A 20,135-nucleotide genomic window follows, 5' to 3' on the forward strand; every position below is an offset into this window, starting at 1 on the left:
GATAAGACCAATATTTCCTTTCCCCAAGACTAATGACATTTTCACACTTCTGTGCAGGAATTTTGCTGGGGGCGCACAAAATCTCCCCTTTCCCATCACCTGGCATTGAATGATAATGGAGTAAATCCAGAGAAGTTAGAATATTGCAGCTTTCCAATTTTAGGATACTACCACATCAGTGTACTTTGCATTGTGTGTGTGATTCATCATCTAAATGCAGCTATTTCCTTTTTTTGTAGATGCCACAATGGGGTTTTCATCATGTTCACACATGGTCTTTAGAGAAACTGTCGAATTGATGTTTTATCACTTGAATACACAGTCTCAAGTATTTGACATAATTTGAACGTCAAAAGTGTTAAAGAGAAACTTGTTCAAAACCACATGTAGCAACAAGAAATTACAAACATGAATTTAATGTACAGGACTAAGAAATTTTAGTACGGTAAGCCTTACCAGTACACATTTATTTATGCCTGCCTCATACAGCTGCAAAATACAAGGAACACTTGCAGTTATATATAGTTTGTCAGGAGATTCTTACTAATTAATGCATACATTTGCTCTAATGGGTTATGACCATAGGACTATTACCAACAGAAAAGATGACTGCGACCGATCACACACTGTGCTTCTGTAGTCAGCTTGGAGTGTACATGAGCATTATCAATGAATTTAAGCAGCCACAATCAGTGCAGTGTATAGATAAGAGTGAACATCAGGAAAATTTCATGTCAACCATCCTTCTTTGTAAGTAGATCATATCGAGAAAGAGCGTCTTTTCTTCTTAACCCTCTTAACGCCATTAATAGGCTGTATATGCATAATGTTAGTAGGAGTTTGAGATGGTGGCTCTGAGAGACTTAAAGGTGTCAGAGTTTGGTTATGTTTACATAGTCCATCCAAAGCCCCCTCTCTGTCAGTGGTGTGAAAGGAAAGAGGGCAGTAGTAAATGAAAAGAGGCAAAAGTCCGCTGAGTTGGGAATTTCACTGGAAATCTCACAGGAAAGCGCAATAAATTTCTGGAAAGGAAACCCGTCTGTTAACTTTTCTTGCTGATTCATACTTGGTGAGAATCGAATTATCCCGGCTTCCCACTTCTCTCCGAAATCAGTCACTTGAGGGCAGCCTTCAGAGAAAAAAGTTGTCATATCACGTTTGCCAAAGATGTAAGGATCATGAGAATAGATAATGCCATTAATCATTCATGTATGAAATTTATGTGAGTGATTAGAGCTGGGTTAAGTTGCATTGAATGTGGGCATGGAGTGCTGCCAAAATGAAGTGTGTCACTTTCTTAAGACGATTATCCTTTTTATCATTCCACAATCACCGACTTGCAAATTTAAAATTTTGTGTAAGTTGCATTTGGAGGAACCAGTTGGTGTGGAAGGAAACAAAAAGAGCCATTGTGCACAAAGTCTGAATTTTTCATTTTAAGCTGATTACTGTAATTCCAGTGATTAAATCACGTGATCATTTGGTGTATTCAATGAAATCATCCTGTGAGATTTTGATGATTCCAACCAAATACAGCCGAGTATTTTTTATGCATTCATAGGTAAGCTGATACGTATCCCCTGTCCCCTTTCATTGTTACCTGTAGCCACAATACATATGACATTATTCTTGATCTCACACCCATGAAGCTGAAAAAGGAAAGGATAATTCAATGTCTTGACAATGAATGCCATGAAAGCAGTTACTGTAAAGTCAACATTTATAGGCTATTTCGTCGGGTGCCCGTGCATTGGCCGCTAACGCAATACAATTTGTATTGCGTTAGCGGCCAATGCACGGGCACCCGACGATTTGTAGCTTCAGCAGTGATGCTAATTAAGTTAAGAAAATAGAGTTTCCTGTGCCTTTAATGAAATATGTGCAAAAACAATATGTCTATAACTTTGCAACACTCGGGAAGAAAATTAGTCGCATGAGAGAAGTGCAGTAACTTTCTCTCCAAATATGGAGTGTTACCTATTACGATCAGATTTACATTTAACCATGAGGGCACCGTAGGGATGTATGTATTCACGTGGTCGTGACCTTCATGATATGTGATTTGAAAAATCAATTGTCCCTTTGATGATCCATTGCTTTGTCCTCCTGTGCTTTCTTGTCATACAACTTTATCATTGCTGAAGTTTTTATATATATTCTTTTATTTGGGGGGGGGGGGGGGGAGGGGGTGCTTGTAAAGATTCTGTGAACTATGAAGTAAATCTTGAAGTCTTGCCAAGCATCTTGCTGATTGCATAATTGGGATGGGGGCGGTGAGATAGGTTTGAATACTCCTATTTTATCGGGGGGTTGTTTGTAAACATGTCAGAAGCCCTAACAACTAGCTGTCATCATTAATCATCTGTTACCACCAGACAGTTGTTGCACCTCAGTTGTGTAATGCATCCTCAACAGTACACCTTTGACGAGATATATGTGTACATATTGCATGCAAGCTCAGAGCCCATCTGATAACTTCTAATGACTCTGTGATCATATCCTGTTCTTCTTATCGTAAAAAAAGGTGCTGAAAGAGCTCCAAGTAGGAATGGGCCTCATACTATTGATAGCTGCTGTGAAAATACAGGAGCCAAAACTTCCAGATTGTCTCATAGTCCTCTAATGGTTGAGTTGAGAGGCATCAAGGGAAGCTGCTTGCATCGTGAGAAAGAAAGTACCATTTGTACCCCTTCTCTTCCGGCTTGTTATATTTTTACCTCATGTCATTCAAAAGGAACAACTGTCATCTCAATTTGATGTCATGTTTGTTCCAATATCATTTCAGTTAAACCTCTTCATGCTTTGGCCTTGGAAAAAAAAAAAACAGGGGAAAGATTCCATAATTTCCATACATAGATATTTGTTTGAGTATTGCATGATCTTGTAGGTGCCCTCTGCAAGAATGTTTGATGCCATAATTTTGTTCTCCCCTTTTTTGCCCATCATGATATAAAAGTACATGTTATAAACTTTATACAGCAGATACTTAGCGAGTCTAATTTTACAGGAATTGAGACTTCCTGACAATCTTCCAAGTGGTTGAATTTGTGCTCTTTGAGTACTTTATAACAGTAATGGATTGAAAATTGTAAGCATGCATGTCACATTTATGTCGTGATCAGAGGTATTACTTTCATGTGTTGTGAATTTGCAAAATAAAAACCTCACATATATATTCTATCTAATGAAAATACATACAATTTCTATAGTGCCCTTTTCCATTCTGATTAAATACTCGAGGCACTTTACACCAAAACAAAAAGATTGAAGGTACCATACAAGAAGAAGAAGAAGAAAAAGAAGAAGAAATGAATGTCTTTCTTCAAAACACACGGTTTGCCAAGTTAGATTTAGGTTGCTACTAAAAGATATGATAGAGTTTGAGTCTTTTAGCTCACGTGGAAGTAAGTTCTACAGTGTTGGTCCAGTGTGAGCAAAAACCTGTTCCACGCAAGATTTCTTAGAAAGTGGAATATGTGTAAGAGACCAGAAGTTGAGGATCGAAGAGTTGGTGTGTGTTGGTATTGATGAAACAAACATGCTTTGTAATCAGGAGCTGTCAATGACACGATATACACCAGAAGAAGTATTCAGTACATGAATATGTTTGTGAGTGTTTTAAAAGCGAAGACGGATGTGTAGATGCAGCTGGTTTTCAAACTTCAGCACGGACAAGTATGATCAATTCTGACGCATCATGTCTTCAGAGTTGTTCAAGAGGAAACTTTTGAGGGTATTGTTTCAAACACTCATGTTGCATGAAACAAAGCAAGTCATCTTTTTTTTTTCAAGTATTACAGTTTTATGTTTGCTTATGAGAATATTGATTCACTGCCATAGTCATCATGATTATTCCAAAAGGAGGTAATAGTTTACAAATAATGACTGCTATGAGGGGCACAGTTAAAATTATGGGCCCAAGGTGATGTGAAAACCGTAACCATGCCCGAAGCGAAGCTGAGGGCATGGTTATGGTTTTCACATCACCGAGGGCCTACATAATTTTAACTGTGCCCCGAATATCAAGCTGTCATTATTTGTTTTATATACCGAAAATATAGATTCTTCTTATCTGATTGGTTAAAAGGTTACTGAATTAAACAAGGACTCGTAATCAACGCTGATCGACAATGCGGCGGTCGTATCATTGGTGCGTGCATATGAGCGATCTATGTGTACGGGGTTGCGACTGCGTCCAAAAACTATACAGGGCACAGTTGATTCTATGCCCCGGGCACAGTAAATCATGACGTCATTTCGATAAAAAATGGGGCACAGCTATTTTCATGAATCCACTTTTAACCAATCAGATGAGAGGAATCTATAGATGAGGTATATAACACAAAATATGTAATCCTGGCATAATTCAAAGTGAAACTGCTTTTTGTTCATACAATCCATGGTTGGACATCATATAGAAATGTTGACTTTAAAAATTAGAATTTGTCAAAAAAGTATAGAAAGTATACAATATTTTCTTCCTCATGACTCTGTGAAAATGATGGAATTTGTCAAACCACAACTTCAAACTTGAAGACACAGCTTGTGCCAACAAGATGAAATTCTCCTAAACCACAAAGTTTAATTGTGTCTGATTTAATGAATTCCCCCCAGATAAGCCCATTAGCAGTTGGTTAATCAAATATCCTGGCATGGTTAGGAAGCAGAATCAAGAGTGAGTAATCTTTATGTATACAATGTATGTGCAGTTATTTTTACATACTTCCCACAAATCATTCCATTAAGCTAGAGGTAGAGATAGCTTATACAGAGAGAGACAGCTAGAGAGACATTTAAATTGCTTGTGTGGGTGTTGAGAGAGAGGCCGGCCGCTTTTTGGCATCGAGTTATTAATCGTATATCTATATGTCGTACGGATATATCTTGTATCAATCTGAGAGCATTCAGACACAACTCCCAATAGACATCAGTTGTATGGCAGCATCAAACCTCGCGCGCTGTCACGTGTCATCGGAAGCTGAGGAATATGTATGAGTCTCTCCCTTGCGTAGTTCGAACTTGCAAGGGCTTTGCGCGTTTTGTTTCTACTTTGTGATGCATTCGTGTGGTAGTGCTCGCTAAACCCTAGTGGGTACAGCAAATGAAGCCCACCTAGTAATGCAATATATGGATATGAGAATATCCAGACACAAATATTATAGTTTTGATGTCATATATAATGGAAATGATCCTCAACCATGATTTTTTTTTTACATGTACATTTTATGACGCGTATCCATACAACGTATCGATAAAAGAGCATTCAGACACATAAGAAGGTGCTTTATCTATATGTCATATATCCGTACGACAACTCCGTAGTAAGGGAAATCAGAGAGGGAAAGGAAGATACTGTATATTTTCACAAGGGTTTAATTCTCGAGAATCACCGTAAATTTAACAACATGCGAAAATGTTGCCATACCCTAGGTTGATAGTGCACTTGCGATTGCCTGGGCATCCATTCGCGAAAACAACATCTTGCGAAAATATCTGTAATCTCCTCATTCGCGAAAATATCTGTACATGAAAATAACAACTTATACAGTAGGTAGAGAAAGAGAATGGCTCAACATTGACATTTACTGCTGTCCCATAGGATTACCGCTATGGTTCAATTGGAGTGCATTACCCTGTATAGATATGATCTAGTTACGAAAATTGAACTTTGAATGTGGATACATTCTGGACAGACCTGGTACAGATGTAATTTGGGAGTAGTCTTGAATGGAATTACTATTAAAAACATCAGAATACATTGGATTTAACATTGCTTGTAATTGCTTTTTAAAGTTTTATTGTTAGAAGATAGAAGAGGACATTATAAAGGCACAAAAGGCAGAGTACTATAGAAATGAAATACATTGATCAGATAACAAGTTGCGTACTTGGTGTTATCATAACTTTCTGGAAAATGACCCCAAAATTGAGGGTACACCTCCTCAGAGACCATTATGGTCACATGTGATTCTGTGAGATGTGATTCGATGAGAAGTGAAAGGGAGTTGAGGTTGAATCAAGATCAGAAAAGTGCAAGTGATCAGGTTCATGCATATCTTTGCCAGAATCAAGCCACCAGCAAACCACTCCCACCGACATGGATCAGGTTATCTTCTTCTTCTTCTTCTTCTTCTTCTTCTTCTTCTTCTTCTTCTTCTTCTTCTTCTTCTTCTTCTTCTTCTTCTTCTTCATCATCATCATCATCCTTCCTCTCTTTCCTCCATTTTTTGTCTTTCTTTTCTGTATGATATTTGTTTCTTTTTTCTTCTCATTGTCTATTCAATTTCATCTGAAGGTCTAAAGGTAGCCACTTGTAAAAGAATGTTCAGCTCTCCGTAAAACCCACTGTGAATGAGTAGTATGTATAGCATTGACAGGTGAAAGGTTAAACTTCAAGATTTTGACATTATTTTATGTTTGATTTTTAAAGTGTACCTTTTTCTTGTCATTTTGACACTTTGGACAATTTGATGAAGTTATTTATAAGGTGCAATATTTCCCGGTCATCTTGCCAAAAGTGGTTACTACAGCCTGTAGCTCTTTGAGGTATCCCATCTACTGCATTTTGAAAGCAACTTTTAGAACTATACCCTCGTCGTCTTTCGATACACTACCTCTGTCCATCCGAATGCTCCTCAACAGGAAATGATTACGAAGAACAATTGAATGCTTTCAAAAGGCTTCTCTTCCTCTGCATCCTGGCCTGTATTTACACAGACGTCACATTCTCTTCTCCGGACCGCAAGATGTATAAACATGTGGCCACTGCTTGTTTACATGTGCGTAAACACCTGCGAACAGACGCACTTCCTCTTTTCCGTCATTCGGGAGTGATTTTGATGGGCAGACTGGGTCAGTTTTCCTGCTGCCTTTTGGCAAGATTTTTTTCGTGTCGACTTTAGGCCAACTTTCACACCAAAGAGTATCAGCTCAGACTGTTGTGCTCAACAGATGTAGATAAACACCATAGATCATATTTAATAATCAAACTATTGCATGTCTATAAAGTACTGGATGTGTTAACTTCCAGCTGTCTTGTGCAGAGTGTGTTCTTGGTGATGGGCATTATGTGTGTCTGATTCCTGATACTCAGTTCTTTCTTATTGTTCCCAAGAATAATTAAAGTTCTGTCTCACACACGGCCGTGCACATACTTACACAACAACTGCCAAAATAAGTAAAATTGTATCGATGATAAGCTATTTCAGTACTACCATTGTGTGTGTGTGTGTGTGTGTGTGTGTGTGTGTTTTCAAGGTGTACATCATCATCATCATCACTACCATCATGATGACAAGGCTTTAGGATGCCATTCTGTCTTGAAAGTCATGTGACTGCATTTGTGTAGCCCTACTGCGGAATCTAAAAAAAAAACTAGAGATGTGCCTTGTGCATAATGTGCCTGTTCATGTAACATACAATGTACTTTGATCTGGTGGTATCTACACCCTGGTATTCAACAAATGCATTTTTTTTTCTTTCCTGTATTTCTCCTTTCTTTTTCTTTCATTTCTCTTTTGTGTGTGTGCCTACAGTTTTGTTTTTTTTCTGACGACCTAGCTACCTCCACTCATAAAGCATTTGATTTTTTTTTTCACAGTTTCTCCCACACATAATCTCTAGTTTCAAATGTAATTTTGGCTTACTTTAGAATCATTTTAAGTGTATTCTGCGATTTTTTTGTATACCAAACATTTCGTTCCCTTTGCTGGTGTTTAATTTCTTTTTTTTTCTTCTATTTTTATAGTTGTTAATAGTTGTTTGATGTTTAGATATATGCTACGATTTTGATTTGTAAAAAACATAGAGCTTTAAAGAGGTCATGCATCCCCTAAACATGCGCTAAACGTTAGGGAGAATGTCTCAAAAGGTATGCGAACAGTTTGCGGTTACGTGGTAAAATGATTGGAAAAACTTCACAGATTTTGTGAAATATACGCGAGACATTCTCCAAAGTTTCAGGGTCTGTTTGGGGTTTCACGAACATTTTGCGAACATCGCGCATGTCTTGGAAAGGTCTTAACGCATATGATGAGGCTTTAAAGACACTTTTGAGAACAAATCATGAGCAAATCACGACCAAGTGTGCGGAAAAGGTTCGCAAAAAATTTCAGAATTTTTTGAAATTCTCGCCAAAGTAAAAACGACATCTGCGAACGAACAATTGATGACACTTCCCAACGCCCACGTTCGTTTGGCGATCTTTTGCAGACTAAAATACAAATATTGGATTTTGCCCTTCGCATCCTTCGCAAATCGTTCACGTGCTCCGTGAAATCAGGCCTTAAAGCACATTTTAACATGTACGTTTGTGGAAAATGCACAATGTAAATGTACACTGTATCATTGTTATTATTATTACTGTGGATTTCTCTCTTTTTTCCCTCCCTCTCCTCCAATCACAGTTTTGGAAGAACCATCAAGAGCAGGAGTTTGCCAATTTGAGGACGGTCCAGGGCATGCACGCGCCACTGAGGCTCATGATGGAACGCAGTATACTAGCACAGGTAGTCTTGCTGCAAAGAGTTTACTTTTTTTCAGTTGATGAATATGTTGTTTCATTCTATTAGTTTGTATTTTTCTGCTTGTTAATTTGTCTTAGTAGGTTAGGGAAAATGAATGAGCAAAACATTTACTCACAAATGTTCATAATTATAAGTGGGATGCATCTATGTTATCTAACTGTTATGTATCACTTTATCCTGCTTCACTCTTTCCATATTGGTACAAAAGGCTCTGAAGAGGGGAGTTGTTTTGTTTTTGTTTTTATTCTTTCTTTGGGAACAAGGTTTAGGATTTATTTTTCCTCTTTCCACATCTCTTTGAAATTTTGTTTCCTTTCTTTCTTTCTTTTCCAAAGAACAAGAACAGGACAAATCTAAATATCAGAATGGATTTGTCAATATGTAGAAGGTGCGCATTAGAAAGTCACCACCTGTGGGATATCTTTCAATAGTTTTAGATTAAAAAGTTGAATTCCTGCTGAACATGAAGTATGAATGGTGTGTTTTGATGTACAAAGTGCCTCCAATACCTTCCATTTGGAATTTCTTCATGGATTGTGAGAAAGATGTGGATTATTTTTTCCACAGCATCAACATCACTGAAGAAAAAAAAAAAAATCTTTTTTCCATGGCACACCAATCAAGATATAAAATTTTATATGAAAAAAACAGTATAAATTGAAGGAATATGAAAGATGTTCATGTATGTAGTGCTGATTGAAGATTATTTTGATGAGGTAAAACCCAGGCTGTAGAATAGCCTTTATGAAGGATTAAAAAATGTACAATAAAATGTATTTTGTGCTCCTTTCACAGTCTGAGAGTCCTGACGTTCTGCCTTCATCAAACGCGCTCAGTGACTCCCTCACAGGACGAGATTGTGAAATTGGATTTGAAGATGTCCTAAATGGTACAGTCACTGATTGTCTTAATCTGTCAATGTGTGTCAGTGTGTGTTTTGTTTCTGTGTGTAAATTTGGTAATAATATGACCCATTCTGCTGGCTTTGTGTAAATCACTGGTCATTATTGGTCAGTTTGGACTGTCAGACTTCTAAGGGAAGGTAAGTAACGGTATGTGTTTGGAATGGCGTCAATTCCAAATGATGCGTTTGTCAGCCAGTAGCTTTGATTTGTTAAGGCAAGATCTTTGTTTATTAAAGTCAGTACAGGGCCTGCCTGATCTCTGGGCTTATATCTCCTTGGATCATCCAAAAAAAAAGAAAAAAGATTAAATAATATTGAAAACACATATTTCCATATTTGGTATTTGAATGAAATTACCCTATCATGAATGGAATCAATGCAATATATTACATTTTGTTCAGAAACAGAACTTTACAAATTTAAAACAAAACTACTACTGATTTCTTGGATTGAAACAGCATAAACATGAAGTCATGATGTATTATATACAGACACCAACATCATAACTTTATATTCTTTTCGAATATGTTCATGTTCATTCTTCTTTTTTTTTCTTTTTTTATCTCACTTCTATCCATACCACAGACAAATGTGAAAGAAGTCTCTTGACAACTTCTAACTGTAACTTATTGAAACAAATGAAGTTAGAAATGATAACTTTGTACCATTTTAGCACAAGGGCACATGGAATGATTAGTAAGTGATGTGCAGGGCACACAGGAAAAAGCAGATCAGCCTTTCAATGCCAAACTCTCCCCCATCTGACACCTGCAAAATAATGGATAAGTTGCACAAATAATAGTAGAAACAAACAAAAAAAACTTTCAAGGTTATGTTTTTCTTGCTGTAGTCTGTTTGAATTTGCTTTTGTTCCTATACATTTCTGGTCTGCATGAATTGAAGCATCTAGAATGAATGTGTATTCTGAAGAAGATCTGTGATATGCAATGGCACTTGGATCATTGGAACATTTCATTGGAACAGTCATACATGCTAACTCAAGGGAGACACAAATGAAATTTGAACATGGCGGTAGCATTCATAATTTCCATGAAAAGACAGTCATGCAACATTCATATGGGGGGGGGGTAAAAAAGACATCGATGCATGCCGTGCAAGTATCGATTTCTCGTCATTCAGGTTTATTCTCATTCATGGCAACATGGCCACGGCTCGCGAGTATAGGGCTCGTGGAATTGCAAGGTTAGCGTTTCCACCTCAGCATTTGAGCCATCGGTCTTTCCCCCACCAGGTGTGGTTTGCTAGTTACTGTTTCACTAGAGCAACGAAATGAGGACAAGAAGATGTGGAAATCCAGGTTTTGGGTGCTCCCAGGTAATCTAATTAGTGATGTTTTCATTGGAGGAGAACAACACCCCAGCATACACGCAATCTAATTTCCCAGTTTAGGCCATAACATCTTCATTTCTTTCTTACGTTGTGACCTACCCACCTCCTGTGAGTAAAAATGTATCTTTCCCCCCCCCCCCCCTTCTCTCTCTCTCTCTCTCTGTAGTTTTTCTGTTGAATTTACCTCCATAGATGAGCTTCAGCAACAATAGGAAATACAGCTTATTTTGTTTTATTGGCTCAATCAAAAGCTTATCTTCTAAATAAGAGGCTTAGTAATTGTATTTATGAACACTTTAGACTTTAATCCTCTTCATTTTAAATTGATTAGATCCCAAACTTGGGTGTATGGTTTGATAGTGTGGTATTCTTTAACCATGATCATGTAATTGTGATATTTTCATTAGTAGCTTGGTCGTTGAAGCAAAGTGTATGTACCGTAAAGTTCCGTGTATAGGACGCACCCGTGTATAAGACGCACCCCTAATTTCGGACCTAAAATAAAAAAAAAAAAAAAAACACGAAAATGTCCACGCAAATATTGCGTGTGTCATACATATTATTTCAGCTCAAAATTTCCCTAGAATGCAGCATGTATTTGCTCTATTTTTCGTTTTCTTTTAACTGTATTCATCGGACATCAACACAATATGGAAGACGCAAAATGCGAGACTTGTCTCGGTACTCACTTGCTATTGTTTCGCCTTTCAATCGTGGTACATGTGTCATGCATATCGTACTCATGAGTGTACAGTACGATCTTTGCTGTCATACATAGCAGAGGGTGTCTCGCATATTGACGCATGTCAGACTGGAAGGTTCATTACGAAAAATAAGAAAAACATCAACAAGTGTAGCAGAGGGATCATACGGCAAGACATACGGTGCGTACGGTAATTACACTCATGCACTATTACCAGTAACATGTGTGTCTCTTGTACCATGCTTGTATGCACAGTGCTAGCCTTTTGCAAAAGGCAGCTCGCTATAATTTCAGCACACGCACACAGAGAGCAATGGACTTGCACACACAGCGCGCAACGGGCAAGCGCGCTTCGATCCGATCGCTGTGTGCACGCGAGTCCATTGCAAAAGCCTCTCTGCAGCTGCTGCCTTTGCCAAAGGCTTGCATGCTAGCTACAGTGTAGCTATGCTATCCTAGCTGGCCTTGCACTTGTGAAATGAAGAGCAAACGAACGACATGGATATGCATGCATGCTTCACACATCGTTCATATTTACGGTGACATAGTGTCGATCCTACTCCGTATTTTACAGCTTTTGTCTATGGCCATATCGATACTAGTACATTGATAAGTTTTACGGTATCGGTAATTTAGTAATGATACCTGTACATCGCGTATTCCAGCTACTAGGTTGGCTGTTGGTAGCTTGGTAGACTGACATCGGTAGCATGTACAGCAGTGCTGTTAGTGTTACAGCTGTTGTCTATGGCCAGATTGATACATCGTTACTGCACAAGGCCGATGTAAGTTTATCTCGTATTTGCAGCTTTTGTGTGTGTCCAGATTGAAAGATCGCTCTTTTATCCGTAAGTTTTAGTGATTGCTTACCTTCCAAACGTCGATGGGCATACATGGCCCCAAGTTGGCCTTATAAAATTGGGTGTACATGACGGATTTTTTTCCGTGATTCGACTGTACCCGTGTATACGACGCACCCCCGATTTTCAAAGTTTTCTGACGAAAAAATAGTGCGTCTTATACACGGAACTTTACGGTATTTCTTTGGTGTGGATATGTTCCATATTCATCATAATTCTGAATATTCCACGGCAAATTGAAACAAGAGAATCATATGATGGTCAAATTCAACCTGTTTTATTATTCATAGGCATGCCCTTGTATTTAAGACAGAACAAGTGATACGTTGTACAACCCATACTGCATGCTTTTGAGATCATAATGCTGTAGAAACACAACAGAAGATGCACAAGTTGTGCCTGTGGCATAAGGCAGTACAGAGTTAAGACTAAGAGGTTCTTAATAGCCACATTGGCTGATAGATACAGGCAACCCCTGTTGCAACGCACTCCTCGGGACTGGCAGTTTTCTTTCGTTATATCGAAATTTCATTATAACCAAACAGTAAACTACATGAAGATGATATAGATGATAATTTGGGACCTGAATTTTTACTTCATTGCAACAAAAACTTTGTTATAACTGTGTTCATTGTAACGAGAGTGCACTGTATGAGGATGTATGTTTTGCAATCAGCAGTATATTCAGTATCCTCTCTTTTTAAGAAAGATATTCTAACTTTTCCGTAAATAGAATACATAGTCATTGACCATTGTACTCTCTCGTAAATTGATTGCATCACACCGAATTTAGGCTTGTGTAAATTGTTCCCCCGAAGAGCTTGCGTATTTGTGGTGAGTGACAAATCGTCCGAATGCATTTTTTCCCTCTTTTTTTTTTTTGCGTGGCACAAACGAGGAGTGACCGTGCGCGGGCCAGGAAGGAGTGCGTTTGACCCCCGGTGTGTGACCCTCCAGAGTGAGGATGGCCACTCCCAGGTCATGATTAGGACCAATCAGGTGACATCCGACGAGAAAGAATACACTTGTCACGTTCTGAAGGTGAAAAGTTCGATCTCCTTGGAGCATCATCGCAGCCTTGGCTGCAGTCTTGAATTAAAAACTCTGCCAGTTGATTTATGAGGCACGTGTGTAACTCCAGCATGTGATGAGAGGATTCAAGGGTTTGCAAGTTAGATGTGAAATGCCCCAAGCGTCCTTTTTTTTTTCTTTGTGGAAGGTACATAACATGGAAAGAGAAGATTACAGTTAGACAAGACATAGGCAGGATCAAACAATTTGAATACAAATCAGGTTCACTCATGCGTTTACAGCCAACTGAAAGAATGCTACACATTGGACAAACTACAAGTTCCCTTGCAAATTAGTGTAATGATAACTTCTCGAAGCGTAAAATATGCTCAGCAATATTTTGGTGTCATATGACAACATTTGAAAATACAGGCCCATATTATTTTTGAAAAACACAAATTCTATAGACCTAAAAGCTGTATACTTAAAACTCATTGCGGCATGAGTCATAAGTCTTTAGAAACAGAGGAAAGATGTGTGTGCGTCAAAATAGTTACCGTCGATTCAGAAATCACACATGAATTTCTAATGTGAACGGGTTGTTAGCGTGCAACAACATTTTATGCCTGTAAGTAACCTCAGCTCATGGTCAATGTTATATAACTCTCCCTCATTCCCACAGTACATCTCACTCTCTCTTTTGGCCTTGCCTTGCAGGATGCTTCACATAATCTCATTAAATACGAGGCACCAGAATTTGTGCTGGGCGTACATTTTTCAGTCGCAAAGATGATTTACTGCTCTGCCAGTGTTTCGACACATTTTTTCTGTTTATTTATTTTTCTTCAGTTTGATTTTTTCCCCCCTTTTATTTCAAAGAGCAAGTATGTGTCATTCATTTGACGTTTTTTCTTTGTTTGATACTGATACAAAGTTAATCTTAAATACTGATAATTTTGAAAGCAAATATGAGAACAATTTCTCACTTGACTAATTCTCTTCCTGTATTGATTGATAAAGTTTTGTTCTATGAATGCCTAGATGGTGGTAGACATTGAAGACATGAATATTTAAAAAGTAAGAAAAAAAAAACATTTAAAGAGAAACTGCTGTCATTTCAAATTTGCATATTAAAGATACTGAGCAAAATATCTCTTTGTCATAGAATATTTTATTATCATCTATGAATCTAACCTGGGCACCATTTCATGAAAATTGTCAGCCCTGACAAGTTGTCAGTCTCTGACAATTTCAGTAAAATCCTTGGTTTTGATTGGCTGAGAAGCTGTGGTCACCTGACTGTTACTATGGTGATTGTCAGAGACAGACAACTTGTCGGGGCTGGACAACTTTCATAAAAGCGGTGCCCTAATTTGGTGGGGCATTTTAGCAATGCTTTCTTGAAATTTTATGGATAAAATGTTGGCATTGGAATTAATTACAGGTTGATAAGCTGAGAATCATTCCGTTATTGCTCTTTTCCCTTCGAATGTGACAGAGGCTGTATTGAAGCCAGAATTGAGCTTTTCTTCAAATCTCATTCCTCAACCACCACCAACCAAACCAAAGCACATGTGCAAGCTGGGGTAAAACAAGCAAACAGACAGACAAACAAACAAACACATGTGCAGAGATGAGTTTTGTTTCATTGTAAGGAATTTTTAAAATAACGGCAATTTGGTCATTAGTTTCTATGTAGCATGATTGCAGTGGCAGCAGGCATTAGAAATTCGGAATGGAACAAAAGCAGTGATTTCCTCCTGCAAGAATCATTGTTTTTGAGGATTTTTGATATCATCCGTTTTCCTGGGAAACGATCCTAACAGATTGAGTGATGCAGTCAAGGGCACGGTAAGTTTCTCTAAACAGTTCACAGTGATGAGTTATTTGGATCGCACTTTTCAGTTCATCGTATTTTATCAGCCCACACCCGAATCCAATAGAAATGGAAAAAGTAGAGTAGGGTGAAAATCAAACATAAAGACGGGGTTGGGATGCGATTGAGGGGTGTGGATGAGAGATATAATCACTCTATGCTGCGTTTGCTTGCCAATCCGCTGAATTGCATATACAGCTTCATATCCCCAGTGGGCTGTGAGAGGTGATGTCACCTATCTCTCTCTCTCTCTCTCTCTCTCTTCTCTCTCCTGTGAAAGTTTGATGTCACCCCTGACACAAACTTTGATAACTTCCGGATCCTCAGAAAAGAGGGCTTTCGTTATTATTCATCTGTTGTGCAGGGGGCTGGCAGCAAGGGGGTTGGGGGCAGGGGTGAGGAAGAGGGGTGCAAAAGGAGAGGGGTGGGGCTCGTTTAAAAGAGTAGGTTAACACCAAGGCCATGTATACAGACATATCTTTCTGGTTGAGCTCCTTTACACATAGCATTTCCAAGGAGTGCCTACGGTAAGTCATAGTGCTATCTCATGAAATGTGTCCTGTCCTTGCTTTACCCCTACCGTTGTGGCTTCGTGCAGCCAGTGTTGGCAGTGACACCAGACTCGATAACTTCCGATGAGGCACTGACGAGTGTGGTGTGACAAAGTTTTGTTGCTCCACCCCCTGCCTCTTACCCCTTGTGTTTTTCCCTTGGGTAATTTGCCCTTGGAAGTTCTTTTAGCAACTTTTATTTTTTTTTTAATGCCTCTGCCACAAAGTGTCGCCAGAGGCAGTTATGTTTTCAGGTTGTCCGTCTGTCTGTTTGTCTTTCCGTCCGTAAACGTTTTTGTGGACAGTGTAACTATAAAAGTACTGTTTGAAGTATCCAAATGAAACTTGGCATATACCGGTATATATGTATAAGTGGACGAAGCTGTGCCTAGTATACGGGTACGCATACCAATGGTCAACAGTCAAGGTCTAATTCTTAAGATTTTGTTATTTCCCCATATCTCTGCAATGCCAGAAGATATTTTCATGAAACTTACTGTATACATGTATTACTTGATAAAGAATCTCTAGGGAAAGTTTTAGGCCACTGGGTAAAAGGTGAAAGGTCAAGTGAAAATGCTAAGAATCTTTCCATATCTTGGAAATGGCTCAGGGTATCTTCATGAAATTTAATACATGTGCATGTACTGTCTGACAAGTATTGTTTTGAAAATTTGGGGGTCATGGGGTCAAAGGTCAGGTTGAAATGCAAAAATTCTACTATTTAGTGCTGAAATACAGTATTTTCTTCATACCTTGGGAATTACAATCGTGTACTCGATACACTTAAATAAACTAGGTATTTACACATGTACATGCATTACTGCACAGTGATTTTGTAGGGAAAGAGTTGGGCCATGGGGTCAGAGGTCAAGTTAAAATGCTAAAATTTCACTATATTTTCCATATCTTGAAAATGGCTCAAAGTATTGTCATGAAAATGGGTGTATGTACTACCAAATAATGACTATTTGCCAATCATGTAAAACTGTTGTCTCACATTAGCAAGATGCATTGTTGACTTGTTGGGAGAATAATGCAATGTAGCAGATGCATATGAGTTGCCATTGCAACGTTTCTACTTCTTTGAGTGTTAGTGTGATTTATATGCATGTTTAAATAGAAAAAAGAAAAAAAAAAACCTCTTTAGATTGCATTGCTTTTGCAACTGCTAAAATACTTTGATAAAAGTAATATGAAAGAAACAGATATAGGAGACTGAAATAAGAAAACTAATGAGAAAGCTATGACAGTATGACTACACTGTGGCTCTGGATATTAAAGGTTTTCTAGCATCAGGCAGACAATAATTGAAATTGAATGCTGTGTCCTTTTTTGTGAGTGAATATTCAATTTCCTCCCATGCATTTCTTTTTCCACAGTCATAACTATTGAAGCAGTGCTGTGAAAGGTCTGATTTTAGAGCATTGCAAGATGTGTGTGTGTGTGTGTGTGTGTGTGTGTGTTATTTGAAGTAGATGTTCCCTTGCAGTGTAAGGGATATCATGAGTCAATGTTTGTTTGTTTGTTTGTTTGTTTGTTTGTTGTTTTGGCCAGCAATTGCTATGCTGCCCTGAGTCGGCTCATGATGCATGGTTCATCGGAAGCAGCCTTGAATCATTCATAGGGTGATAGGAGTAGGAGGTTAAGCCATAGGATGATACACTCTTCATGTAAAATCTGTGAGCCAGCAGGGGGACGTAATTCCCCCCTGTTCCCCCATTTACTTGAGGGGCAGAGATGTTGAAAAGAAACAAAAGAGATAGGATAGGCCAAAACATTTACTATCGCCATTCACAATCTTGGTGAAATGTAAGTTTTGTGTGTATTTTGTTTTTCTAAATGTGAATATGCAAAAATTGAAAATAAATTCTGAGGCTCTCTACCCCCTCCCTTTTTTTTTTTTTCTTTTATTTTTCAGTAGTTGTGAAGTGTGAATTTAGTAGCGAGGCATCTAGAAAGTGGTGTTCGCTAGAGATTGGATGCTCAACTATGTTGTTCACGTGACATGTTACACTTGGGTCGATTTGCATAACTGAAGCACTGTGATGAAGCACCTTTATGCCCTGCTCATGTGCTGCTACAGATTGCTGCTCATACAGTGAGCCACAGTGGGCAGAATGAGTTATTTCCTTTATAGTGAAGTACATGCCGGGTTTGTTAGCTATACTGTCAGAATTTTTGGCATTTCCAGCGCGATATTTTGATTGAGTTTGAACTCAAGAGTAGATTCCTGAAAGTGTAATCCTCACAGTCTTCGCATTCCAAAAATGGCCCTACTGTGCAATGACCGGCTCTGATGTTACTTGACAAGAGATATAAAAGAAGATGCTGTTCCAAGGATACATGCAGATTCAGGAAAGATACACCGTGTCTTGTGCGTCAAGGTGCCAAGGAGTTGAATATCAAGTACATTGGGTGCCCTTTATTTGATGGGATGGTAGTAATCAGTGTTTGATACAATCAGCAGTCCCAGAAATAGCTGAAAATCCCAGGATACACGACCTACCAGCTGCGTCTTTCGAAGATTTTGTTGGACTGTATGGTTTTGAAATGATTGCTGTAAATGTATGATGAGCACCAGAATAGTTTCTGATGAGATCAATATTCCATCAGATATCTTGCCCAGAAATTGTTCTCCGTATATGCCATCCCGTAATTCTCATTTTTAGGAATTTGTTGGAAGGTTTTTTGTTTGTTTGTTTGTTTCATGTGTATGTGTGTGTGTATGTGTTTGTATGTTCACGTGTACTGCATATATGTAGAAATATGAATGACCTTCTAGCATATTGAAATTAGGTCTACATGCCATCAAATATCAATGCATCAAGGCAGAGATGCCACCTACATAAGTAATTTGTCCCAGATTTGGCAAATGCTGTCCCTTTTTACGTTTCTGTGACGGATATTCGGGACGTAGCCATGGCAAAAGATAATATTTGACACAAATCACTAAATATAGATGTCTTGCGATAGATTAGACTTGTCTTCATAAATCCAGATCTGATAACAAATGTTTTTTCCCCCCATCAGTGACCTTAATCTTGGACAGGAAGAGTGATAGATGTCTCAAGGAGCTGTAGATTTTCTGTGTAATGTCTGAAAGCTTTCTAAAGATACAATAGTAGTGGTCTCTCTCCTTTGATGTTAGTTTGTCTCCCCCCTTTTCATTAGAACCCCAGTATTTTGTTGGCAGGAGGCATACAGAAGCCCCTGTAGGGCACACGCCGTCACATGCCAATTATGGTGACTTACACTGAGTGTGCCATTTCCTGTCTGTCACCTGAGTTTCCTGTCCGTTTTAGCACACACGAGGGCACTCTTCGCTCTTTGACTGCAATCTCCCAGGGGGTGTAGTACTAGCAGCTTTAAGATGAGTGCATGGTAGCTTGTCTGTTTGTAGAATGGTACTCTAAGTAGAAATAGTTTAAAGTGTTACTTATTAATATGTTTATATGTATATAGTATATATTTTTCTCTTTCTATTCATGAATTTTTTGAGGGTTTTCTTTTCCTCGGTATAATTTTTGTCATCATCCATCATCATGGAGATGACTGTGATTATCAAGATGAAAGTTCTTTTGCTTCCTCCCACAAATTGCAATAGATTTTACACTTGCAAATGTGACAACTTGATTCCTGGTGTTGCACCTTCACTCTAACCCAAACAATTATGGACTCACTGTTACTATGATAATGATGGGATACCAGCAGAATAAACAGATTTTAAAAATGAAACTTCCAGTTTATAGAAGAAAAACAGCTGTACCAATAAATTTTTGCATAATATTCATAGTCTGATCATCAAATTTGTGTGTAATATTCATAGTCTGATCATCAACGTTGTTAGGGGTTAATTATATGAAAGCAGATGTCGAAGCTTCTGGAAGAATCTTTAGACCACCACGTAGCACAGAGTGGACTTACTCTAGAAGTACTGTAAAAGTGGATATTTTCGCGTGACTAATTTTTCGCGCTTGGCAGGGTAAGAAGAGTTTCACATGTTTTTTATTCCGCGGTATCAAGACGTTAACTACTGGAATTTATGGCAAGCAAAAATGTTCGCGTGCTTTTATATTCGCGCTAGTTTCTGGTTGCACGAAATGCGCGAAAATTTCCGTTTTCACAGTATGCCATAGAAGAGGTAAGCTGTGTGGTTTTAGTGAAGTGCTGCTTCTTAATTACCAGGTATTGGCAGTAGTCTAACTTTGCATAGATAATACTATGCATGGTCTGAAAGACAATATTCAGGAAGCTGAGCAAGACCCTGTTGTTGATGAGGAAATCGAGAAAGCTGACCTGCGGCCAACCTGACGTGCCGCCTTTATTTTCGTCCGTCATGCCAGTGGTGAGA

The 20,135-nt window shown here is 38.5% G+C and overlaps 1 protein-coding gene across 1 annotated transcript in view; it reads left to right on the forward strand.

Annotated features, from left to right (window-relative positions):
• The window catches only part of LOC139737407 (proteasome maturation protein-like), a 91,309-nt gene that overhangs the window by 39,497 nt on the left and 31,677 nt on the right, over positions 1-20,135 (forward strand). Inside the window, exons 4-5 of the mRNA XM_071648084.1 lie at positions 8,406-8,507; positions 9,321-9,414. Coding sequence (XP_071504185.1) covers positions 8,406-8,507; positions 9,321-9,414 — 196 coding nt within the window. The remainder of the gene's footprint in view (positions 1-8,405; positions 8,508-9,320; positions 9,415-20,135) is intronic.

The sequence above is a fragment of the Diadema antillarum genome, unplaced genomic scaffold (assembly GCF_040938485.1).
Source record: "Diadema antillarum isolate AM-2024a unplaced genomic scaffold, OU_Dant_1.0 seq00000692_RagTag, whole genome shotgun sequence".
NCBI classification, from domain to species: Eukaryota; Metazoa; Echinodermata; class Echinoidea; order Diadematoida; family Diadematidae; genus Diadema; species Diadema antillarum.